This window comes from Mus musculus, chromosome 1 (assembly GCF_000001635.26).
Source record: "Mus musculus strain C57BL/6J chromosome 1, GRCm38.p6 C57BL/6J".
In the NCBI taxonomy this organism is placed as follows: Eukaryota; Metazoa; Chordata; class Mammalia; order Rodentia; family Muridae; genus Mus; species Mus musculus.
The window spans coordinates 128,072,765-128,099,661 of NC_000067.6; the positions used below are offsets into that span (position 1 = coordinate 128,072,765).

A 26,897-nucleotide genomic window follows, 5' to 3' on the forward strand; every position below is an offset into this window, starting at 1 on the left:
ATACCATAGCACATGTGTGGAGGTCACAGAACAACTTCATAGAGTAGATTCTCTTTTTTCCCATCTTGGTCCTGGGGACTAAATTCAGGTTCTTCAGGCTGGTGGTAAGCACTTTTACCTGTAGAGCTATCTTGCCAGCTCTCTGATACAATTTTAGACAGAGATAATTAAGATGCTAGTAAGGAAAGAGCCATATACTATGAGAATATGTATCCCACTGCATCAAAAGTAATTGAGAGTGCTATGCAAGAGATATTTTACAAATGCAGTTGACCATTCAACTTAGATATCTGAAGAGAAACAGCAATTAAATGCTGAAGACTAAGAGGAACCTGGTGAAGAATCTGAAAACCAGGACAGGAAGAAAAACGAATAAGCATTATAAGTAAAAATGTTTTAGATGTGCGTCAGGCATGACAGCATCCTTAAATATATCAGCAAAAGCTCTGCAAAAGCAGTTTCAAACTGTTACTAAAATGAGAGGTAATGGAGTGTGGGCGAAGGAACCGGAAACTGGGAGTTAAGAGCATGCAGTTTAGGGTGGGGGTGGCTAGCGGGTAAAGTACTTGCCCCACAAGCATGAAGGCCTGAGTGGGATGGCTGGGGGGGGGGAGGAGAGAGAATCCCTGAATCTAATTTCTTTCCCTTTGTTTCTTCTTTGACCACTGCTACTAACCCCTCGAATGAACAACAACCACCAACCCCACCTATCGGAGGTCTAGCACTTATATATCTCCTGGAAAGCTCTCAGAATTCCAAATGTCACACTTTTGTAGCTGGAAAAACTATGCCTCTGCTAGAGCACAAGGCAAATCTCAGCTGCCATGGACCGTCTGTCTGAAGCAGCCCCATATCCTACACCTGGCATTGAAATGAAAACAATTTCTTATAATATTTCTGTGTTTATAAAGAAACCAAAACTCCAGAATTCTCTCTACAGGTGGGCTTTGAGGTTTCAGATGCTCAAGCCAGGCCCAGTGTCACTCTCTCTTCCTGCTGATCCAGAAGTAGAACTCTCAGATATCTCTCCAGCACCATGTCTGCCTGCATGCTGCCATGCTTCCCACCATGATGACAATGAACTATAAACCAGACCCAATTAAATGTTTCCCTTTATAAGAGCTGCTGTGGTCATGGTATCTCTTCACAGCAGTAAAAACCCAAACTCAGACATGTACATACATACAGAACTATGTATACTGAGACAAAATTAAATAATAAAATGTCTTTTAATGAAAAGAACTTGCAGTTGTACCAAAAGATATGCTTGGGAATCATGTAGTAACTGCAGGCATTGATTTTCTGTTTGATTCCCTAACAGTATGTAAACTTTGGAATTCTGCAATCCTGTTATTTGAAAACTGACTGCAAATACAGTTCTGAGAACACATTTGTATTCTCTAGGTGTAATAGCATCACTATTTATTTGGTGTCGGGACTTCATTTTCCTTGAACACGAGCCGTGGCTTTGTGTCTTGGGACAATCCTCCTTCTGTGGTTGCTTGCATTTTGCTTGACTTTTTGCAGCTGTAAGCCTGCTGCCTTGCCAAACAGGAGTCATTATCTCCTTCCATGTGAACACTTCACCAGAGCATAGTTCACTTCAGTAGACTAGGCAGTCATGGCTTGGTTCACTAAAACTCTCAGACACCAACCTTCCATCCAGTTGCCAAGGTTCCCAGATGAATTTCAAGAGCATTTTCAACTAGTGTGACACTTATACAGGTACAATAGACTCCCCTTTATCTTCAAGAATACATTCCAGGGGGCTGGAGAGATGGCTCAGTGGTTAAGAGCACGGACTGCTCTCCCAGAAGTCCTGAGTTCAATTCCCAGCAACCACATGTGGCTCATAACCATCTGCAATGAGATCTGATGCCCTCTTCTGGTGTGTCTGAAGACAGTAATAATGCACTCATATACATAAAATAAATAATTAAAAAAAAAGAATACATTCCAGGAATCCCAGTGGATGCAAGAAACCTCACACAATACCAAATACCAGATAAGCAATATTTCTCCTATACAAAACACTACAATAAAGCTTAATTTACATGTGAGGCACAGTAAGACATTAACAACTAATAGAACAGTAGAGCAATTATAACAAATCTGAGAGTGAAAGCTACATGAATGTGTTCTCCCATACACCCTCTCAAAAGGAAGTACTTCAACACAAGAACCATAATTCTGTGACAATGGATCTGAAAACCAATATGGCTATCAAGTGGCTAACAGGGGCGAAGTGTATACATTAGACATACTGGGAAAAAAAAGAAGGTTCACATCCTGGATGGGTTAGGACAGCATGTTGCAAGATTTCCCTGTATTACTTCAGAATGTCATGTGATCTCATACCTATGAATTATTCACTTCTAAAATGTCCATTTAATAATTTCATATCACAATTGTTGCAATTAAAATTGTGGAAAGGAAAACTGTGATGAGAGAGGATTTGTTTTATATCAATGATTACCTAAATTACTCTATGTACAAGCAAAGCAGTCTCAACAGCTGACCAGAGATAAACTAGCCAGTTAGATTGGCAATGTCAGCCTTAGCGCAGTATATACACCACACTCATCTCCTTCCATCCTACACTGTATTCCCTCAAGCACAGTCTAACTCAGTATTCTAGATGTTTCTTCTTACATTCTCGTAATAGTTCAGTACTGACGATCTCTTCTTTGACCTGTTTCTTCTTCTCTTTGCTGAATAATTTTTATTAGCATTCACACATGCTAAGCTTTGCCATTGTAAAAAGAAACAGAAATCTTTTCTGGCCCTTGCTTTGCTTTCCCAGCTTCCAGCTACTTTCCTCTAGTTCTTCATGAACAAGCTGCCAGCCTCATTTTGTGCTGTTCTCAGCCCCTGTTCTCAGCCCCATGAGCAGTGATGAGTTCTTTAAGCTCATGCTCTGTAAGGAAAAGGATGCAGCTTTCAGCACTGCTGCTGGTAAGCATAACGAAAGCAGCTTACCTCTGTGCCTTAGTTTTCTAGCACACAAAGCAGGGCTACCACCTTAACAGACTACATGCTAATAAATTAATCTTGTGCCTAATTTACATCTTTAAAATATATGGTAATAGCAATCTCAAGACTTAGGAGACTGAGGCAGTAGGATTTCAAGTTCAAGACCAGTTGGACTATATAGGACATTGAAGGGTGGTTTATACAACATAGGGAAATCCTGTAATCAGGGGCGTGGACACACACACATACATACATACATACATACATACATACATACATACACACACACATACATAATTGTGAAAAAAGCTATTGTATAAAAATAAGAGAAAAAAAAAACCCTCTAGAATAACACCTATATTCCCCTTTAACAAATCTCTCTACGTGCTATGTTCCTTTTGCCTTCAAGTATCTCATGAAAGTTCCTTTCCTATATCCCATGTTATTCAATTAGTAAATGCATATTCAACCTTAAAGATCCAGTTTGGGATAGTCCTCTAAGAATTAGTTCCAGACCAGACTCTGGCTTCCAGATGCAGTCAGGATACTCTGTATGCTGTCAACACACTTCCACTGTGACGTCTATTACATTATAGCACAGTTTTTGTGTATGTTCTACTATCGGGCAATGAACTTATTGACTACAAGCCACTGTCATTCAGTTCTGTCTCCCAAGAGCCTCTCTGTGCCCAAAATACCAGGGAATCATATACTTATTTGAAGTCATCCCAGAAAGGAAGCAAGGTATTTCAACCTTAATTTGAGAAAATCAATTCCCCCTCCTCACACACAACTATCTACACAAATAATTTAACATCTTTAAAACGAATCTCACAATAATGCTTTGCTGCCCACATCCAAACACCAGGTTTATCATAGGGAAGCAAGAGCTTTACTACATGGAGTAACTTGGTTTCTATGCCTCTCAGGACTTCTAATGGGAATAATATTGTTAGCAGTCTTTTAGACTTTTGGTGAAATTTGTGTCCTCTAGGATACAAACAATTCCATCTCAAGTTAATGACAAGTATGAAAATCTAAGCCCTGTCACTAGGCCCTTGGAACAGGCATTCAGGGAGCTCTGTTTTTCCAGCAGTACGGTTAACAGTCCCATGCAAGCTTTCAACAGACCTACAAGTGGACCTGTACCCCTAAGATTAAGAAGAAAGAAATCCTGTGGGGATACAGTGTAGGACCCTAGCTGCTGGCTCTGCAGCAGTAGCTACAATGTGAGAACAAACAAAACTACCAGGCTTCACACTCCAGGCAACAGGTGGGCAACTCTACTTCGTGGGTAAGTGGGTAGAGAAACAGGAAGCCAAGGGCAAACTGATTCAGACCAGTGACTGCTAAGATGGCTATGAATCTGACTGCCTCATTAAACCCTCTCCGTAATATGTTAATTTTGAGGCCTATGTAAAGGAAGCATGAACAATAAGTCTCTTTCTCACCAACAAAACCATCAATATTCAAAATCTTTCCTGAAAGGATATGAATATTCAAACTCTTCTCCACAAAATGAAATGTACATCTTTGCTTGTGTAGCTACTTGGCCGACTCTACTTCCGCCTACAGTCATTCTGCTTCTGAGGTAACTCACCGTGCTTCCGTTCTGTAATAACCTTTCACTTTACTGTTGCTTGAGAAGAACAACAACCTATAACCAAATCAACCAACCAAAAAGAAACGAACACCAGAAAGCTCTCCATAAAGAGAAAGCCTGTTGTGATATCCAACATTTTTGGGCAACAGAGAACTATTTAATGCTACCATGCAGAAGTGTGCTGTTATTAAAATTAAATTATCAAAAAGACTGAATATGAGGCATGAACAATATATGATACAGTCAGTAAAATAGCTTAATCTGTTTATCAGATTGGGGATCTGATTTTCTAAAAACATTACTTAATGTACTGATATTTTAATTTAAAGATATCCTAAAATACTTTCAATGTTAGTTTGCTTTATTCTTTTGATTTTTAAGTAAAAAACAAAAACAAAAAATGGAAGCACAGCAAATTACTTCAAATATGAAATTAAGCTTTCTGTCTTATGAACAAGTTTCAAGATTTAAAATTTTTATTTCATTTTTTAAAAAAGCATACTCACCAAGGCAATGAAGAAATTACTGAGATTTGTTTAATGAACAGTATTTCATTAAGCAGACTGTTGGAACATGGTATAAAGAGGAACAGCACATATTGGCTTTTTCTAGTGTGGGTGTCCTGGTATTCTCAGGATCTTTCACCCACTCATGAGTCAGTTTTATATAACACAGTAATGTATAATTTCCCTCCTACTCACAAGCCAACACTTCAGAGATAACATTTTACCCAGTGTTATTTAAAGAATATGGTAACTTGGAACATTTTAATATTTTTCAAAACGTATAAACAACCAAATTATTATCATGTCAGTAACGAAGCTCTTTGGCTTCAAAGAAGCACTCCAGTATATTTTAATGCTAAATAATAATTAATTTAGGAAAATATATTTAGAAAATATGTAAACTGTAACAAAACATAACTTTATTGTTTAAGATTTTATATTTGATTCTATGTATGTGTGCATCCATGTGTGTGTATGTGCATGTAAGTATATGTGCCAGTGGGTGGTATTAGATACCCAGAGCAGGAGTCAGAGGCAGTTGTGATTAATGTGGGCACTGGGACCCAAACCCAGGTCCTCTGGAAGAGTAGCAAGAACTCTTAACCAGTCTCACTGTTCAGTTCTGGTTGTCCTAGAACTTACTATGTAGACCAGACCTGGCTGGCCTTGAATTCATAGAGAGTTTACCTCTCTGCCTCCCAAGTGCTGGGATTAAAGGAGTGTACCACTTCCTCCAGTGAGATTTAGTTTAAAAAAATTGTCATGAATTTATACATAAAGGAGCACTTGCCTCTACAGCCAAAGAGAGATAAAGCAGAGAGAGGTACAGGAGCTCAGAGACTATTGGCAAAATTGATAAATAAATGAGAAGTCAGCAGAGAGGTCACAGATAAACTCACATAATTGAAATGAAGTCCAGTCCAACTTCCTGGTGCTTGTTCCAGTGCAGCTACTAAGGCAAAGCCAAATGGAAACTGGAGTGGGCTAGAAACTGTGCATGATCCAAGGCAGAGTCCTGGAGCAGGAGTGTAACCTCCTCACAGGAAAGGGCAAGCGGGTCATGTTAGCACATTTAATAGGGTCAGAATCTTACAGAGTAAGTACCTGGGAGCAGAACAGAGCAACATGAAGTCAGAATGTTAGCCAATAGCTAGGCAGGACTGACCATTAGTTTTTCAATCAGTTACATATTTGAATATGTGTTATTTATATATTATTATGTATTATAGATGACCTTAAACTCTAATCCTACTGCCTTGACTTCCCAAATCCTGACATTGGTCAAACCAAGCATTTTCGAGGAAAAAGAAACCAAGACATACTGCATACTTTGGATGTGGCAACCTTCCATCTGCTACTTGATAACTGTATATTAGCAATTTTTTTCCATAAGGAATTTTCTAACTTCCCAAATATGCCCAGAGCCAGTATATCAATTAGAAAATGTGTCTTGGTTTCTTTTTCCTGGAAAATGATGGGTGTGGTCAACTTAGAGGCCTTACAGACAGTTGAATCATAAATTCCTATAATCTCAGGATTTAGGAAGCCAAGACACTAGGATCAGCATTTAAGGTCATCCACAGGGCTGGAGAGCTGGAGAGATGGCTCAGCGGTTAAGAGCACTGACTTCTCTTCCAGAGGTCCTGAGTTCAACCACATGGTGGCTCACAATCATCTCCAATGCCCTCTTCTGGTGTGTCTGAAGACAGTGACAGTGTACCCACATGCATTACATAGATAGATAGATAGATAGAAAGAAAGAAAGAAAATCAGTTTAAGGGGAAAAAAAGGTCATCCACAACTACAAAGTATATTTGGGCCAGTCAGAACTACAGAAGACACTGCTCCAAGCAAAAGACATAAATAAATCAGCTGCAATTTACAGAAAAAAAGAAAATGTGAGGCAATAGCAGATCAAGAAAAAGAGATACATAAGGCTTACCAAGGCTGCCAAGATGGGAACTGACAAAGAAACACGGCTCACTCTGAAGGGAAAGCTAGTGAGCTGTCTTACTAACGCTGAGAAGAGACGCCAGGACCAAACTGAAAAAGGAAGCATTTAATTGGGGGCTTCCTTACAGTTTCATCAAGGGTTCCTTCATGATCACCATGGTGGAAAGCTTGAAGGCAAGGAGACAATAGCTCCCACCAGAGTGTGTGTGCACAAAGACGCACACATAGAAATAGAAATAGAGACAGAGAGAAGCTGGGCCTGGCATGGGCTTTTGAACTTTAACCTCTACCCTACTCCCTCCCCTGGCTGACACCTTGCCTCCAACAAGGCCATATCCCCCAATGCTTCCTAACCAAGCCTTCAAAAATATTAGCTTATAGCCAGGCGTGATGGTGCACGCCTTTAATCCCAGCACTCGGGAGGCAGAGGCAGGAGGATTTCTGTGTTTGAGGTCAGCCTGGTCTACAAAGTGAGTTCCAGGGCAGCCAGGGCTATACAGAGAAACCCTGTCTCGAAAAACAAAACAAAAGAAAACAAAACAAAAAAATTAGCTTATGAGGGCTAATCTTTTTTTTTTTAATGAGGGCTAATCTTGTTCAAAACATTATATACACTAGACAAAAATTAAATTAAAAAAAGAAATTAAAAAGAAAAGCACTGTGGTGAGCAGTGTTGGCAAATTTAGGAGATGAGTTGATTAGGAGCAGGTGTAATGTGATTGATGGACATATTCAATGGTTACAAAACCTATCAGAGCTTTATCACGTGTGTGTGCGCACACACACAAACACACACACAATTAAATTAACTCACATGTGTGTATCGTGATTATTAATTAGGTAGGAGAGAGCCCAGCCAACTGTGGGTGGCACCATCCCCTGAGCAGGTGGTCCTAGGCTGAATGGAAAAGTATGAGCCTCTGAGGCAGCTAGCAAGCAGAATGCTTTCATGGTTTTCACTTCAAGTTTCTGCTTTGACTTCCTTCTTTCAATGAAGTCTTTGATCTGGAAGTGTAATTCAAATAAACACTTTCCTCCTGTAAGTTACTTTTAGCCAAACTGTTTTATCACAGCAACAGAAAAGAAACTAGAACACTAGAAAATAAAATAGCCTTCAAGTATATAAACAAATACAGAAATAAAGGCAGAACTAAAACACAACATAAAACAAGATACCACAGACTTGAACTGGATTTGCTAAGAATTTAAAAATATACTGCTGAAACTAAGAGCAAAGTTCACAATATTCCTGTTCTCTAATTGCAGGAAAGGAAAGGACTGGCTGTTCTTTGACATTAGTCAGCTAATCCCTGAGCTGGACACAGAAACCCAGCCAATCCTCAAACCTTTTTGTTTATCCACGCTCCCCAAAGCATGGTGTGATGGCAACTGTTCTTTGTAAAGAATACAGCCTTCCCAAGTGTGAGCAACACAAAATGAGTGGCTTTGCTTTCACAAACATAATAGTTCCCCCCACCCCTGGACAGAGAGTAGTAAAAGGGAGTAAACTAGAGTGAAGGTAAGCACACACATGTGTGCATGTGAAATGTATACAAACATAAACATAGAAGCACATCTACACACACACATAAAAAGCAAAATACAGAGATAAAAGAGGTAGCAGATAGAAAGGAACTGAAGAAAGGGCCAACACAGATGTAAAGAGAGGCAATGAGGTAAGGAATGGGACAAAGATAACACTGGGAGCTGGCCAGGTGCCTGAGTAAAGTCACTGGCTGCCAAGCCTGACGACCTTAGTTTGATTCCAAAGACGCCACATGGTAGAAGGGGAAAACAAAAGTCCCCAAAGTTGTCCCCTGACCTGGACAGTGGCATGTATACACATAAACCCAATAAATATATAAATATGATTCTTTAAAACGATACTACTACCGGTATAACATGTATATAAAAATAAAGTGAATGTACAGTATCACACAGCGGTCAAGAACAAAGAAAAGATACCACATAAAGCTTCGCAATAGTGAGAACAGAAAAAATTAGAACAGAAAGTCAATTTATAACAACCAAGTATCTTAATTTCCTAGGAATAACAATGGTGATTGATATCAAAGACCTAGTCATTGCAGAATACAAAAATGCTGGGCTTGTGGGAAAAGATGCTAGACTTGACTGTGAGCGAAAGATGGAACCACAAAAAGAACCAAACAGATTATTCCAAAGGCAGAGACAAAGGAAAAGCACCAGGCAGACAGCATGTCTATCACCATGTAAGCAAAAGCTGCTGAGGGTGTGCAGCGTGTGGGTGATCCATACGATATCAGTAGGAATGTTTACTTAGTGCAGACACTATGGAAATGACTATGGAGGCGCCTCAAAGTACTAAGAATATAGTCAGGTCTCACGGTGCGTATCTGTAATCCTATCACACAGAAGGCAGGGCAGGAGGATCATTTTGAGTTCGGCCTTGACTACATAGCAAGTTTCAGGCCAGCCTGGGAGATCTGGTGTGGTCCTCTGTGAAAATCAGTTAGTTCAATAAAACTCTCTAGAACTAGATACGCCCATATAATCCAGGTCTACCACATCTGGGTACAGAGCTGAAATAGTCAAAGACAGAAGACAGGAAAGATCCATACACATTTAAGTTTACTGAAACACTATTCACAATAGCTAAGTTACAAAATCAGCCCAAATGTCCAGCAACAGATGAAATGGCAAAGGACGCGTGGTCCATCAGCATAATACAGCTTTATTAAATCACAAAGACCAAAAATACATCATTTGCAGGAAAATGGGTGGAGCTGGGGATTACCATGTTTAAAAAGTAAGCAAAACTGAGGATAAAGATCATGTGATTTCTTTCACTGTAGAAGCTATATAAGAAGTGGAAAGAAGAATGTTTGGGAAGAGAAAAGGCATCTACTGGAGGCTAGGCCGGGTGACATAGTTCAGCTATGCAAACCTGGTGACCTGAGTTCAATCCCTGAAACCTATATATAAAGGTGGAAGGAAAGAACCAACACTTTGGGTTAAAATTGGTGTCCTGTGGCCACAGCAAGTGTGCGGGACACAGCAAGTCTGACCCCCTCCCCCTCCGCCACCACCACCATGCAGTTGCTGGGCAACCGGCTGTGAGAAGCCCAGGTCCCCAGCTCCAAAGTCTGAGGTCCCTGCAGAACTGCCAGAGTTGGCTCAGGGCCCTCAGGCCTGCAGGGAGGCTGAGGACAACAGGTTCTCAGGCTCTTGGGCACCGTACACACAACTGAATGCCTCAGAAGGACTGAGAATGGAGTGGGGGCGGCAGGTGGGCTCTGGCCAGGGGCCAAAGGGAAAGGGCAGGAGGCAAGATCAGACTGGGTAGCTGGCGGCCATGGTGGGGAACACAGGGAGGCTTCCTGCGAGAGTGCTGCTCCTTAGAGGAAGACCTGCTCCATTGCTCCAGCTCGGCAGATCCCGATGAGAAGAGCAGTCCATGGTTTTATGGTGTTTATTGTAGAAAGGCAGTGAGAGGGAAAGAGCAGAGAAGTAGAGGCTGGCCATGGCCATGTGGAGAGAGGAGAGAAGGGGAAGCAAGGGAACAAGAGGAAAGAGTAAGAGAATAAGAGCAAGAGAGTTAGAGAGAGAGAAGGGGGCAAGCAGCCCCTTTTATAGTGGGCTGGCCTACCTGGCTGTTGCCAGGTAACTGTGGGGATGGAGTCCAGACAGAATACAGGGACTTGGGGCATTGCCCTAGGTGACTCTGGGGGGTAGGGGAGAGGTGCTGTGGGAGGCTATAGCTGTGGCAGGAGTCAAGGGCCCAGGGGGTGTGGTCAAATACCTGTTATCCCTTGCAGGCTGAAGTCACCTACTGGGTCACCAGGGTTCAAAGCCTATGCTTAACTGGGGACCAGGCTGCCTGTGCACACAACACCACAAAGTTGTCCTCTGACCTCTAAACTCATGCAATGGCACATGTGCTTCCTTCAGTAATAAAATAATTAAGATAAAAATATAAAGTATGGAGAGGTAGTTCAGCCATTAGGAGTATGTTCTACCATTTTGCAGAGGACTTGGTTTCAGTTCCCTCTACCTAAGAATTGCTTTTAACTCCAGCTCTAGGAAATCGGAAACACTCTCCTGGCCTCCTTAGGCAGCTGCATACATATGTTACACACACACATAGAAATAAATAAAAATAAAATAAATAACTAAAATTGGTGGGCTGGAGAGATGCTCAGTGGATAAGCACACCTGCTGCACAAGCAGGAGGACCTGAGGCAAATGCACAGAAGCTATCTATAGAAGCAGCTAAGAATGGCCGTGTGTTTGTGAACTCAGAGCTGCTGGGGGCAGAGAAGAACTGCTGGGGCTCACTAGTTCCCAGTATAGCTCCATGTTCAACGACAGACAGCGTCGCAAAGGACTAAGAAACAGTGATTAAGCAGGACCTCCAATGCCCTTCTCTGACTCCAGGTATACAAGGGCACACACAAGCAGATGCTATACACACAGGCACATACAGACAAACACACACACACACACACACACACACACACTAAAATAAAAGTGAATAAACAAAGATTTCTAGGATAAAAGATTCTACATAGAATAAGTGTACAACTTCATTCTAACCCATCATAGCCAGATGATGCGTATGACACTTCAGAGTTAAGTTTAAAAGAATTCAAGTTAGGGAAAATTTAAAATGTATCCTTTACATATATTAGCTACACTTGTAGAGCTCAACAACTATGGATTGCTAAAGTGGGTACTGACAGAAACTGTCTCTATACAGAGCATCTCCGTCCTGGCAGAACATTCCCTTAGACAGCGCTCACCTAGAAAGAGCAGCCTGATGTATGATAATGATGTCAGTACACACCAGTGGACTAACTCAGACTTTCATTAAATGGAGAAAGATTAATTGGGCATGCACATATAAAAGTAAATTGAAAAATCATTGTGACCTTTACTTTATACCAAGAATAAAATTATTCTAAGTGAACTACAAATGTAATTGATGTGATAAACGAAATCAATATTTTAGAAGAAATGACAAGCAAAACCTCCTTTTCACTGGAGGTGGTTCCATTGTGTCTAGCCTGGGACAGGGCGCCTGGTCCCCAGGACGTCTACCATGACTTACCTTCTCTGGTCTTTGGAATCATAGTGCACTGTGCTACCCATTTTCTGCTCTCCAAAGAGCAAGTGCTATATTGTTTCTGTACAATTTGGGTTCCCTTAAGTATGCTCTTATTCTCACTAATAGAATACTTTTAAAGCTAAGATGGGCAGCCCACAGGCAATCCTCATCATTACTGGCAGCCAAGTCGGCCGGCCCATGGACTATTCTTGTTATTAATGGGCAGCAGGAGCAGATTTCTAAAAAGATGTGCCAAATTAAAAAAAAAAAAAGCCAACCATAAAAACTGGTGAAAATAACTTAAAATGGTACTAAAATACAAAATTGGATTTTAGAGATATGGCTCTGTGGGTAACCACGCCGAGAAACCTGAGTTTTATCCTTAGGACCCACTTTAGAAACAACTCCTGGAACATTGTCCTCTGATCTCTACACATGACCAATGGCATGTACACACACACACAGACTGAGAAAGAGTAAAATATAAAAATAAAAAATTTAAATTTTAGAAAAGGGGGAGAGAAAAGTGAGCTAAGAGACAGATAAATGGGTAAAAAAGCAGGCTCTGCCAAGCCTGACCTGAGTTTGATACCCAGGTTCCACATGGCATAAGGAGAGAACAGATTCTCAGAAGGTGTCCTCTGATGTCTACATATGTACACTGATACACAATAAAATAAAATAATACATGCAATTTTACAAAAATAAGTTTATGCCAATCAGGAAGCATCATTAGGATGGTAGAGTGGGAAGCTACAGTGAGAAAAATTTGAACACCTGATGATCTGTGTTTGACCCCTAGGACTGATGTGCTGGAGGGAGAGAACCGGTTCCCATAAGCTGTTTTTTGACCTGCATATGTGTGCCAGAGTGAGTACACCCACAGACAAAAAATAAAAACAAACAAACAAAACAGTTTTAAAAAATAGGGAAAAGCCGGGCGGTGGTGGCACACACCTTTAATCCCAGCACTTGGGAGGCAGAGGCAGGAGGATTTCTGAGTTCGAGGCCAGCCTGGTCTACAAAGTGAGTTCCAGGACAGCCAGGGCTATACAGAGAAACCCTGTTTCAAAAACAAAACAAAACAAAACAAAACAAGACAAACAACAACAAAAAATAAATTAAACAAAAATGAAAAACAGGGAAAAGGTTAAAACAGGCCTGCAATAGATCCTTTCTTTACAGCCCTTAGAAAACATCAACTTGGCTAAACCCTACTAACCTCTAGAAGTGAGGTTTTCTAACCTCGCACATTTTTGTTAATTGCTTTAGTAGTGGTATTTTTTATGATACCCTAGCGAGCCATACAAATAGCACCTACCAAAGAAGAATATATGTATCTCTTATGATCCACTAACTCTTTTTTAAGAGATGAACATAAGAAAAATTATCTATGTGTTTGTGTAAGAATTACTACTGGTAAGACCTTGAAACCCAGAAATAAGCAAATGACCATCACAAGTACAGTGAGCAGGTCTCCTTGCAGTGACACAATAGAATTTTATATGACAAGAATTTATAAGTTATAGCCACGTGCAAGAATGGGGATTATTCTTACAATGATGTTAAATAGAGAATACTCTTACATGTAAAAGAATATGTATCATGTGTGTCTAACCTACAGCTACATGCACTCTAGAATAACTATAAATGCAGATCAGTGTAAAAATCATAAACTTACTTAAAAAATAAGGCAATTTTTTTAGGGGAGGGCACTTTTGCAATTGCTATGATTATTTACTTAAACCCCTACTTCTCCAGTGTAACCTTTTAGATAACAATTAGATGTCAACACGTCAAAAAGCTGGACCCACTGGTACCAGAGATAGCTCAGTGGCTAAGAGCACTTGTTCCTGCAGAGGCCCCAGGTTAGGTTCCTCACACTCACATGGTAGCTTAAAACCATGAGTGAGACTAGTTCTAGGGCATCTGGAACCATGAGTGAGACTAGTTCTAGGGGATCTGGAACCATGAGTGAGACTAGTTCTAGGGGATCTGGAACCATGAGTGAGACTAGTTCTAGGGCATCTGGAACCATGAGTGAGACTAGTTCTAGGGGATCTGGAACCATGAGTGAGACTAGTTCTAAGGCATCTGGAACCATGAGTGAGACTAGTTCTAGGGGATCTGGAACCATGAGTGAGACTAGTTCTAGGGGATCTGGAACCATGAGTGAGACTAGTTCTAGGGGATCTGGAACCATGAGTGAGACTAGTTCTAGGGGATCTGGAACCATGAGTGAGACTAGTTCTAGGGCATCTGGAACCATGAGTGAGACTTCCTTATAATCCTCAAGGACAAGGCATTGTGGAACATGCCCACCGCACACTCAAATCTTATCTTATAAAACAGAAAGGGGAGTTGATGAGACTCTGCCCTCAGTGCCAAGAGTAGCGGTATCTATGGCACTCTTTACACTTAATTTTTTGAATCTCGACGAGCAGGGACACTCTGCAGCTGAGCGACATAGCTCAGACCCTGATAGACCAAAAGAAATGGTCAAATGGAAGGATGTTTTAACTGGTCAGTGGAAAGGCCCGGATCCTATCTTAATCAGATCCTGGGGAGCTGTTTGTGTTTTTCCACAGAGTGAAGACAACCCATTTTGGCTGCCAGAACGACTCACCCGCAGGACATTCATCAAGGATGGTGCAGAAGATGCTGACCTCCCGAAGACTGTTCCTGATCCTGACAATGCTGAACTTGTCTCAGGTTCCTAGTATAATGGGCGAGCAGAGATGGGCTATTCTCTCAACTTTCCCTAAACCAATGCCAGTTTGCCATGATGCTATAGTTTTTCCAAAATTATTTACTACTAATAAAACAGTGGATTTGCCATATTTACCCTATGATCCCACCCGAGCACCATTAGGAGAAAATCGCTCTTTACTAGACCAGGGTTCTTTATGTTTTCAAATTAATGGACCAGGAAATTGTATCAACCTCACAGCCCAAGCTTTGGGGAAGTTTAATGAGCATCGAGGAGGTTGGGTGAGCACAACCCAAGATACTTCCAATGTAGAGATAACCTTTACAAATCGAACCTTTTGGCACGAGGTAAATTGGGTTAATGGTACATTTCTACCACCTAACTTTTCAGACAAAGAACATCCACACCAACCAAAAATAGCCCCTCATTGTAGTTTGGAAGATGAAGGGCTGATCCTGCCTTGGTCTGATTGTCAATCCTCCATCACTCGTTGGGCAGATCAGAGTAAAACCTTTTCCTTTTCTCCCAACATGATAGATGACCCAGAGAAGGAATTTGTTATGAAAAAGGGACTTTTCATACAGGACTTTAGAATGCATCCCTTTCACAAGTGGGTGCTTTGTGAAGTCAATGGCAGTTGTACAGAACTCAATCCTTTGATTTTTATCCAGGGAGGAGCAGTTGGAAAGGCTTCTTTTACTGGCATCTCAAGATTTGCTCAGTATTGGGGAATACATGATGCCTCCCAGGACTCTTATGGATATACTAATACCAGTGTAGAGATCACTGGGTTCAATAAAACTTTGGTAAACCAGATTAATTATCCATCTACCCCAGTCTGTGTTTACCCCCCTTTCTTGTTTATTCTTTCAAATGATTCATTTGAAGTCTGTTCCAATGATTCTTGTTGGATTTCTCAATGTTGGGATGTAACAAAGAACACCCGTGCCATGGTGGCACGGATCCCACGTTGGATCCCTGTTCCAGTGGAAACACCCTCCACCTTATCTATGTTTCGACAAAAGAGAGATTTTGGCATTACTACTGCCGTGATCATAGCAATTTCAGCCAGTGCAGCTGCTGCTACAGCTGCAGGGTACGCTATGGTTAGTGCGGTTCAATCAGGCACAAAATTAAATCAGCTTTCAGAAGATCTGGCTGATGCCATCACTGTCCAAACTTCTGCTAGTACCAAGTTAAAGGGAGGGCTGATGATTTTGAATCAGCGCCTTAACCTGGCGGAGGAACAGATAGGTGTTCTATACCAGATGGCCCAGTTGGGTTGTGAAAGAAAACTGGAAGCTCTGTGCATTACCAGTGTCCAATATGAAAATTTTACTTATGCAGCTAATCTGTCTAGACAGCTTTCTTTATATCTTGCAGGAAACTGGTCTGAAAGATTCGATGAGACCCTTGAGGCCCTGAGAGCGGCCGTTCTAAAGATCAACTCGACACGAGTGGACCTGTCATTGACAGAGGGCCTCTCCTCCTGGATTTCATCTGCCTTTTCTTATTTTAAGGAATGGGTGGGGGTAGGTTTATTTGGCGTTGCCACCTGCTGTGGACTTGTGGACATGCTCTGGTTGGTTTGCAAGCTCAGAACCCAACAAACACGTGACAAGGTTGTGATAACTCAAGCACTTGCTGCCATCGAGCAAGGGGCCTCCCCTGAAATCTGGCTATCTATGCTCAAAAATTAATTGACATTGGTGGCTGGCCTCTTTTATAGAGTTCGCCCTAGGTCATTTAGTAGTTAATGTCACATAGCACTGCGGTATCCAGGGACGGGCAACTTTCCTCATGCACAGATCAACCTAAGACACGGGGCCCGGTGGCGATAGGGTTACCCTATGACAGGAAAGGCTGTGACATTGGAGGAACGACCTAAGACAGGAGCCACAGCAGATGGGCATAATTACACAGGCCTAGACCAGCCTCAAATTTTAATAAAATAAAAAGGGGGAGATGTGGAGAGCCAGTACGTGCTGCGAGCAACACGTGCGTGCTGCCAGTAATCTCTGAGGAGAGCTGTGTGTGCTGCGAGCAATCGCCATTATAAGATGGCGCGGGCCTCCGCTGTGCCTAACTAGTAAACAAGCCTTGTACGCAGGTGCAAGAGTGAATTCACTCCTAGTCACTCCCACTCTCGGGGTGTAATAGTGGGGTGATGGGCAAGCAACAAATCAGGAGCTGTCACGCCATATCAGGTGCTGAAACGTCACGCTGCGGGTTATAAAAGCAGCGCCATTTTCCCGGTTCGGAATCTTCCTGAGAAGCAAGCAATAAAGCTTTTGCCGCGGAAGATTCTGGTTTGTTGCGTCTTTCTTGCCGGTCGAGCGGGACGCAATAGGGACCAATAAAGTGGAAAGAGAGAATCAGCTCCCACAAGTTGTCCTCTGATCGCCACAAACGCATAGGCAGTACAAGCACACAGAATAAATGAATGCAAAAGAAGTTAAACAAGCTTGGTGGTAGGAGCACAGGCCTTTAATCCCAGCACTCGGGAGGCAAAGATAGGTGCATCTCTGAGTTAGAGGTCTATGGAGCTAGTTCTAGGACAGTGAATATTACACAGAGAAACCCTGTCTCTGACAAAAAAAAGTTAAACAAATATGAACTATAGTTAACCATCCATACACTTAGGTATGAAGGAGCATAACAAGACAGCAGCAATTTACTGTGAGATGATTTCAAAATAAGTAGGATGGGTTGAAGTGAAGAAAGAATGGAGGGACAAACACATGAAATTTATCAGAGACTGGTGAGAGGACTACAGGATGCCACCTAACCTTTGCTCAATGTTGTTTTATGTTTAAAGATTTTCATAAAACTGGTGGAGAAAACATGATACATGAAACTATGGGATCAAGAGAACACTATCTGTGATGGTTTGTATATTCTTGGACCAGGGAGTGGCACCATTTGGAGGTGTGGTGTTGTTGGAATAGGTGTGATCTGGTAGGTGTGTCACTGTGGGTATGGGTATAAGATCTTCACCCTAGTTGCCTGGAAGTCAGTCTTCCACTAGCAGCCTTTGGATGAAGACATAGAACTCTCAGCTCTGCCTGTGCCATGCCTGCCTGGATGCTGCCATGCTCCCACCTTGATGGTAATGGACTGAACCTCTGAATCTGTAAGCCAGCCCCAATTAAATGTTGTTTTTTATAAGACTTGCCTTGGTCATGGTGTCTGTTCACAGCAGTAAAACCCTAACTAATACACTACACATAAAAATAAAGAAAACCATATAATGGCCGGATCTAAAAGAGAATATCACAGAAATTGTAATAGTTAAAATATGAAATGTTCCCACAGGCTCAAATGTTCGAATGGTGTGGCACTGGGAGATGGTGAAGCTTGCTGAGGTAGTTGGGGCAGAGCTGGAGGAAGTGCGTTGCTATGGGGTGAGATCTCAGGTTATCACTGAGCCCCGCTTCCCCTTTAGCCCCTCACCCAGAGCCCCTTCTGTGCTTCCCCACTACGGTGGACAGTGTCGTGTACAATGAGAAGCAAACTGAGCTTTCCCTCTCCGCTTCTGTCAGGTCTTCTGGCACGGAGGCACGGGAAGGGGTAGCCAATACAGCGATGGAAGAAGCAAAGCAGGCAAGTAGATCAACATCAGATGGCTGCTACTCTGAGCTGAGAAGAAAAGGAGTAAAACGCAGTGGGGATGCGTGTGTCATGTACAGTGCATATTCAAGAAGTGTGTCAATAGGACATCTTGAGAGGCCTCAGTTACTCTAACACTTGAGATACCTGAAGCCTGCCATGGTGGAACACCTTTAGTCTCAGTACTCAGGAGGCAGAACTAGGAGGAACTCTGAATTTTTGAGGCCAGCTTGGTCTGCACAGTGAGCTCCAGGACAGCAAGGACTATGTAGAGGGACCCTGTCTCAACAAACAATAAAAATGACACCAGAAGACCTGAGCCTGATCCCCAGATCTCACACGGTGGGAAGAGAGAACTTACTCTGGCAAGCCGACCTCACCAAGTACACCCTGGCACACATGTACAGCAAGGGCATGGATAAATAAAATGCAACTAAAGAACAGCATTGTTCAATCCACGTCTACCTGAACTATATATAAGTTAATTACAGCTTATGGATAGCATCTATTTCAGTACAATCAATTTGACTACAGAAAAGTTGTGATAAATGAAAAGCCTGAATTAAGCAGAGCTTGGCTTTTTCACACAGTCATTTTTAATTCAGTAATTTCTAGCATGCCTTATCAAAGCACTGTACCTGCCATCTCTTCTGAGGGCAAAAACGATGCCATCTTTTTGGAACGGAAGCAGTTTTGTTCTAAGCTTGTCCGGTAAAAAATCCAGCTGTGTATATGATTCGCTTGTTAAACAAGAAATCTGCGGTGTGGGAGCCTTCTTCTTGCTACCAGCTGTAGGCATGGTGAGCCTGAAAACCAGGAACAACAACAAACAAAGGGGTGAGGGAGATTGCAGAACCTACCATGCATGCCAATTCCATTCTTCATACCCATGCAGATATGAAAGGCTCCCCTTAGACTACTTAAATCATGTTCCCGGAGGTAGGCTGCTAAGAAACCCAAAGGCACTGCGTCCAAAGTCACATAATTCACTGTCGAAGAACAGCTCCTCCACTCCAGGTTGAAACATAATGTAGTCATACCCATTTCAAACAAAGAAATACATCACTGAAAGAAAATCACATATCAACTGGATTTTTACAAAGCTAACAACATTTAAGCCTTCTGAAACGTTCCCCCCCCCCCCCCGCATTGGTTATGGTACTGTGGACTAAATCCTAGACTCAGAAATACTAAAGCAAAAAGTGCTCTACTATTTGAGCTACAATTCCTCAGAAAAAAAAAAGAAAGAAAGAAAGAAAGAAAGAAAGAAAGAAAGAAAGAAAGAAAGTATGTTCTAGGTGATATAAAAATTCTTTGTATAGATGTCTCAGTGGGCAAAAGTGCTAGCTGCACAAGCCTGATAGCCTAAGTTTGATCCCCAGGCCCATGTCAAAAAGGAAAAAACTGACTACACAAAGTTCTCTTTTGAACTTTATGTATGCACTGACACATGAAATAAAGCAATCAAAACAATAACTATTGTCTAGAAAAATTTAATGAAAGATAGATTTAGTAGACTTCACTTTTTTTTTAAGATTTATTTATTATTATATGTAAGTACACTGTAGCTGTCTTCAGATACACCAGAAGAGGGAGTCAGATCTTGTTACGGATGGTTGTGAGCCACCATGTGGTTGCTGGGATTTGAACTCTGGACCTTCAGAAGAGCAGTTGGGTGCTCTTACCCACTGAGCCATCTCACCAGCCCTAGACTTCACTTTTAAATAATGCTCTTAAAAAGTAAGGCTTGCACTGGGCAGGCGCGTCCCCACACAGGAGGCAGAGGCTGATAAGATCTCTAGGAGAAGACTAGCCTGCTCCACATACTGAGTTCCAGGCCAACTAGGGCTAGGTGGTGTGAACTTGTCTCAAAAGGTGGGTGAGGGGAAATGGTATACAAGAGAATACTGAAAGTCATTATGATAAAATCCTGAAAGGTAAAACACCCAGACCATGTAGTCAAAACAAGGCAGAAGTGAGACCAAGTGTGGGCCTTTTCTCCCTTTTCATCATAGGAAACATGCCAGGGTGGTACATTCTGCTTTGTGGCTAAGTCACAGTAAAAATACCTGTTTTTAACAGTCAGACTACTTGCCCTAATGAGAGCTACAGTTAAAAATGCTCAACACCCAACCTCTTTAATTCCATAGTGTGATGCATTCAGAAGTATGGATCTCAGTGTATGCATACATTTAGTAGACTCTGGCTATATATATATAAAATAGTAAACACAGATGTTCTTCTGAAACTCTTCTACAGGGAATTGCTTGATATTAGGTAGAATAGAACCAAGACTTGTAGACTTGTAGATCTGGGATACACATACACATACATACATACATATTACTTGATATAGAATAGAACCAAGACTTGTACTTGTAGACTTGTAGATCTGGGATACACACACACACACACACACACACACACACACACACATACACATACATACATACATCTATGCATGTATATAATATATACATACATTTAAAAGGATGTATATCCTTTATATAATTTTAATATGTATGTACATATTAAATAATATGCACATATATACTAAAATTGAAGCCTGAATGATTAACTTAGTAACCAAAGCAAAAGTGTCCTTGGAAGCAGTACATTATATACGAGAACCCTGGCTTGGGAAGCAAAGGAAGCCCCCGTAAGACGTCTGGGTCATCTTACTGGCCTTTTCATGGCTCCACCCTCCTCACTTCCGCCTGGACTCCAGAACACAGAATCCTCATGGTTCTCATCCCACCACTGGTCAACTCTTCTCAGTCTAAAATTCAGTCCTCGCCAACTTTTTGTTTGTTTGTTTGTTTTTTGTTTTTCGAGACAGGGTTTCTCTGTGTAGCCCTGGCTGTCTTGGAACTCACTTTGTAGATCAGGCTAGTCTCGAACTCCGAAATCCGCCTGCCTCTGCCTCCCGAGTGCTGGGATTAAAGGCATGTGCCACCATGCCCGGCTCCTCGCCAACTTTTAATGGTGGAATGAACTAGGGCTCAGTTCCTGTAGCTTTCTTTCATGGTTTTAAACATTAGTTCTCGGACAACTTCTACATTTACACATGAGGAACTCTTTTAAACTTCAGATTCACATGTCTAATGAGGCATCTCTACCTGGCAAAGTGGAATTCTAACTCTTCCCTAATGTTTGTTTCACTCACTCATAGCCTTATCCATTGCATCCATCCTGGTACCCACACTCCACTCTGTCTCAAAATGCACACCCACCTATTCAGCGACGCCATTGAGTCTGTAAGTCTACATTCCGAATGTACCCAGAGTCTCACCAATTCTAGTCCTTTATAGATCTACTCGCCACCGTCTCTAGTCAGAATTCCCGGGACAATTTAACTGCTATTAGCCATGTCCACCTTTTCCTTAATTCTTTCTTAAATATAGCAGGCAGCAAGGGACTTTGGAAACCACTGCTAGATCCTATCCATTATCAGAACAGGTCCTTTTCTGAGGTCTCAGGGCCTCTGCTGGCTTTCCATCCTTTAGATCACCCACCACCACCACCACCACCCCCACCCCCACCCCCACCACCACCCCCACCCCCACCACCACCCCCACCACCACCCCCACCACCACCCCGCCCCCTCCTCACCTCTCTCCATCAATACCCACTTTTATTGTGCTAATGCCTTGTACTCTCAGGCCTCAGAACTAGCTCGTCTTCTGAATAGCATTCTTCCCCCAGGTGCCTGCATAACTAACTGCCTTCCCAGGTCCTTCACAATGGTCACTTTATCAGTAAATGTAACTTATCTGCATTATTAAAATTCTAGCTCCTCAGATCTCTACCCTGCCACATTTATTTTCCTTGATAACACCTATCAGCTTACAAAGAACTATATAACTTATATTTTTGCTGTTTATTCTGTTTACTTTGACATGGACATAAGCTTCATAAAGGCTTATTGGGGCTTTTGCTTTTTTGTGTAGTGAGAGTTGAACCTAGAGCCTTCCTTGTGCCTGTTAAACAGGCACTCTGCCACTGAGTATCATATTTTCTTAGTCTTTTACTTTTTACTTTAATACAGGGTCTGGCTAAGACAACCAGGCTGGCCTTGAAGTCAACAACTCAAAGATTTCTATCTGTTTTGTTTACTACTGTTACACACCCAGGAGGACCTGGCACTGAGTACTCAATATTGTCTCTTTAAAATTCCAAAGGACTGGCTAGGTGTGGTGGTGCATACACCTTTAAGTCCAGCCCTCTGGAGGCGGAGGCAGAGGCAGAGGCAGAGGCAGGTAGATCTCTGAATTAGAGACCATTCTTGTCTACAGAGCTAGTTTTAGGACAGCCAGGGCCATACAGAGAAACCCTGTCTCAATCAGTCAATAAATAAAAATCAGTAAGTTTTCAAGTCCAGAGGGCAGGACAGAAGCTAGAGATGAGAGGGTCTAAACTGTGCCCACAGCTTGCATAGTGCTAGTGTTGAACCAGTGTGCAATTCACATTTGTGAGATGGAGCAAGGCAGGAATCAAGGGACTAGTACAGTGCTTTGCATGCACAAGTCACTCTAGTACACACGAAGTATATACTAAATTCAAATTATACCACAGAAGTTTGTGCAGTTCACAGAGTGAATAAGATTAGATCTAGTGCTCTTAACAGCTAAACTACTCTCCAGCCCCAATCTAGCTATACTTATAGGTCATGAGTAAACTAAAGCCTAAATTTAATAAACTGGAATGTTTTAGTGTCAAAATTTAATATTATGAAATAGTATATTGACTGCAATAAACAGAATTACATAATATTTTCTGACTGGCTTATCACAAGGCTTCCTAAGCTGCTATATCAAATATCAATTACTTTAAAAGCAAAAACACCTTTTGTTCCATAGATAACTGTTTTCGGGATAATGATAAAATAACCCCCATTTATTGGAAGGTAGCTGAATGGAAAAAAGAAATAAAAAGGACATGACTGCTCCTAGGTATGGTGGAGTAGAAAGTTTATAAAAGATATATGTGGGAGGGAATCTGGGAGAGTCCAGAGTAGTCATGACCCTGAGCCCTATGAGGAGAAGGGGAAGGAGAGGGAGAGGGAAGAGAGAGGAACTAGGAGTAGCAGCTAGGAGGCCAAACCAGAGGATGAGAAACCCAGCCCCTAGGGAAGGGGAGTTCGGGGGGGGGGGGGTAGTGTATGCCAGCCGTACCCTGTAACAGGTAGGGACTGAGGAAGAACCTGGCAGAGAGGTCCACTTTGATATATTAAGTAGGTACTTTGGCCTTTGGTCCCAGGTTTGAAACTTAACAGCAACTCTGCTCACCAATAAACCACCAATACCACACCAACTCCCACTTATAATTTCTTCTATAGAGGCACTATGCTAAGAGATAAAATCTTCTGTAATTCTCAAAGCAACATACAAAGCATATATTTTTGTTGTTGTTGTTGTTGTTTTCCAAGACAGGGTTTCTTTGTGTAGCCCTGGCTGTCCTGGAACTCACTCTGTAGACCAGGCTGGCCTTGAACTCAGAAATCCGCCTGCTTCTACCTCCTAAATGCTGGGATTAAAGGCGTGTGCCACCACTGCCTGGCTTGTTTGTTTGTTTTAAGATTTATTTATTTTATATATGTGACTTCACTGTAACTGTTGCTGTCTTCAGACACACCAGAAGAGGACATCAGATCCTATTACAGATGGTTGTGAGCCACCATGTGGTTGCTGGGAATTGAACTCAGGACCTCTGAAAGAGTAGTCAGTGCTCTTAACCACTGAGCCATCTCTCCAGCCCTTTGTCGTTGTTTTTCACATTTACTTATCCTGTGAGGGGTTCTACATGTCTTTGAAAGTACTACAGCATCCGTGTAGAGATCAGGGAACTTTTGGGGACTAATCATCTTTCCACCAGGTAAATTCTGGGGACTAAGGCCAGGTCTTCATCCTTGCCAGCAAGCAGGTGCCTTTATCCATTATGCTATCTTGCTGGGCCACAAAATATTGTTATCTGTGTTAAGTTTCAAACCCTGGACAAATGAGGTAACTACTTAACATATCAAAATGGACCTGGCACCCAAGTTCTCCCAGCATCCCTCAGTCCCTACATAGTACGGGATATGGCTGGCACACCCTACCCTCTACCCGAACTCTCCAGACCAGGGGCTGGGCTGCCCTTTCCCAGAAGTTCTTCCTTATATAATCCAGCCATTTTGGTTACCAGCCTCTTTTGCACCTTTGCCCTCTTGGCTACTGCACCTGGTTCCCCTCTCTCCACATGGCCCAGCTCAGCCAGATCATACCTACTCTGGACTCTCCTAGATGTCCCTGCCTCTGCCCTATTATCAATAATAATCTTTCTCCTCCAATATACCTAGGCTAGTCATGTTCCTTTTCTTTTAACTTCTTTCTTTCTTTCTTTTTTCATTCAATCTGCATGTTAAAGTTGGGATAATGAGCTAATAAATAATTTACACAAGTCTCAGAACTGTGATGACACCTAGTCTAGGACTCTGGTGTGATAGTCTGAACTTTTCCATTCTACAACATTGCTTCCAGATTCGTCATCTGATAATATTTAAGGAGTGCCTAGCCAGTGCCTGTAATCCCAGTACTCAGGAGGCAGAAGAGAAGGATTAGGAGTTCAAGGTCAGCCTCAGCTACCTAGGGAGTTCAAGGCTATCCTGAGCAACTTGAGGCTCATATAAAAACAAAAACAAAACAAGACCAAAAGCTAGTTCAGTGATAGAATGCAGGAATCCTGGTGTTAAATCCCTAGCATTTACAAAATAATCCCATTTTTTTTCTTTATACCAAAGAATAATACAGGTGACTATTAAATATGAAAAAAAATATATGGTATTTTGCTTTTGAATACTAGAGTGGGAAACTACTTTTGACATCACAGATAGATACTACAAAAAAGAAAAGACTTAGATTTAAACACTAAAGTACTACAAATTCATTTCTTGGAAAAAAAGTTAAAAAATAAAATTTTAAATGTGAGTAAAGATTCCCAAAATATATGACAAACTGAAAAAATTGAAGTCTGTCTGTCTTTTTTCCCTTCAGTTTTTTTTGAGGCAGGGTTTCTTTATGTAGCCCTGGCTGTACTGGAACTTGTTCTGTAGAGCAGGCTAGCCTCAAACTCAGAGAGATCCTTTTGCCTCTGCCTCCCAAGTGCTGGGAATTAAAGGCGTACACAACCATGCTGGGTTTGAAGTATTTCTTTAAAAATATTATGATGCTAAGACAGCAACAAGCTACAAGACATCAATGGGCAATATACATATAAAACATTTTCAGCCAGGTGGGGTACATATAGATACAAAGTAATGAGTCATCACTTTACAATCAGACTGGATAGAGTAAAGAGATAGGAAAGAGGAAGGAGGTGGCTGAAGACAAGGCTCAGTGGGTAAAGTGTTTGTTATCCAAGTCTGAGAACCTGAATTCTGACCTCCATAGAACCCATACAAAATTAAACTGTAACCCAAGCACTGGGGTGGGGAGGTCAAAGACAATAGGGTCCTGGCAGCTCCCAAGCTAGCCAGTCTAACTGATTGGGAAGCTTCCCGTTCAGTGAAAGTCTGTCTTAAAAAGTATAGTGGGCCCGGCGTGGTGGCCCACGCCTTTAATCCCAGCACTCTGGAGGCAGAGGCAGGCGGATTTCTGAGTTCAAGGCCAGCCTGGTCTCCAAAGTGAGTTCCAGGACAGCCAGAGCTACACAGAGAAACCCTGTCTCAAAAAAACCAAAAAAGTATAGTGGGGAAGAGAAGGAAGAAGACACCCCAACGTGAAATTCTGGTTTCCACATGCACCCACACAAGGGAGTACAGCTGCACACCACGCACACAGGAAACGGGTTCTCTCATACAGTGCTATTGTAAAGAACGTGGAAATATTCCTCCTGGAGAATAATCTAGGAGTCATAGAGACTCTTCGGATGAACCTAAAAGTAGCCGACAAGTCAGAGGGTAAAAGCTCCCGCAGCCAAGGCCAGTGACCTGAGTCTGCTCTCCAGTCCCACCTGATAGAAGAGAACTGACTGCCCCAGGGTAAACTCCGGTCCACAGGGTCTGTACACACTCAGAAACAAAGGATCTGCCCTCCTGTACTCCTGCAGCACTAGCCACAAAAGCCAGGAAGGGAAAGCAAACTAAATGCCTGCCAACAGATGAATTCATTTATAAAATGTGATACTTAAGTGCCAGGGACTCAGCATTGAGAAGGAAATCCTTGCACAGCCTACATGAATGAACTCTGGAGATATTAAGTTAAATAAGCTAGTTATAAAATGTCAAACGCTGCAGGAGTCTGTTCCTTTACATGAGATAGAAGATAAGCTCTTGGAAACAGAAAGCAGAATGGTGCTTGCAAGGAGTCAGGCAGAGTGAAAACAGAATTTTTTGCTATGTAAGAAAGACCTTTCACAGCTGTATTGTACACCAAGGTATAAAAGGTTAATGCACTGTAAAGTCCACACTTAATGCTTAAA

General features: G+C 42.0%; 1 protein-coding gene across 12 annotated transcripts in view; it reads right to left on the minus strand.

Moving 5' to 3' along the window:
* Positions 1–26,897, minus strand: part of Zranb3 (zinc finger, RAN-binding domain containing 3) — a 148,875-nt gene that overhangs the window by 118,586 nt on the left and 3,392 nt on the right. For all 12 annotated transcript variants that reach the window (XR_001784077.1, XR_003954872.1, NM_001285945.1 and 9 more), the window contains exon 2: positions 19,079–19,246. Coding sequence is in view for 8 of the 12 variants with exons in the window: in NM_001285945.1 (NP_001272874.1) it covers positions 19,079–19,246 (168 nt within the window). In the remaining 4 variants the exon portion in view is untranslated. The remainder of the gene's footprint in view (positions 1–19,078; positions 19,247–26,897) is intronic.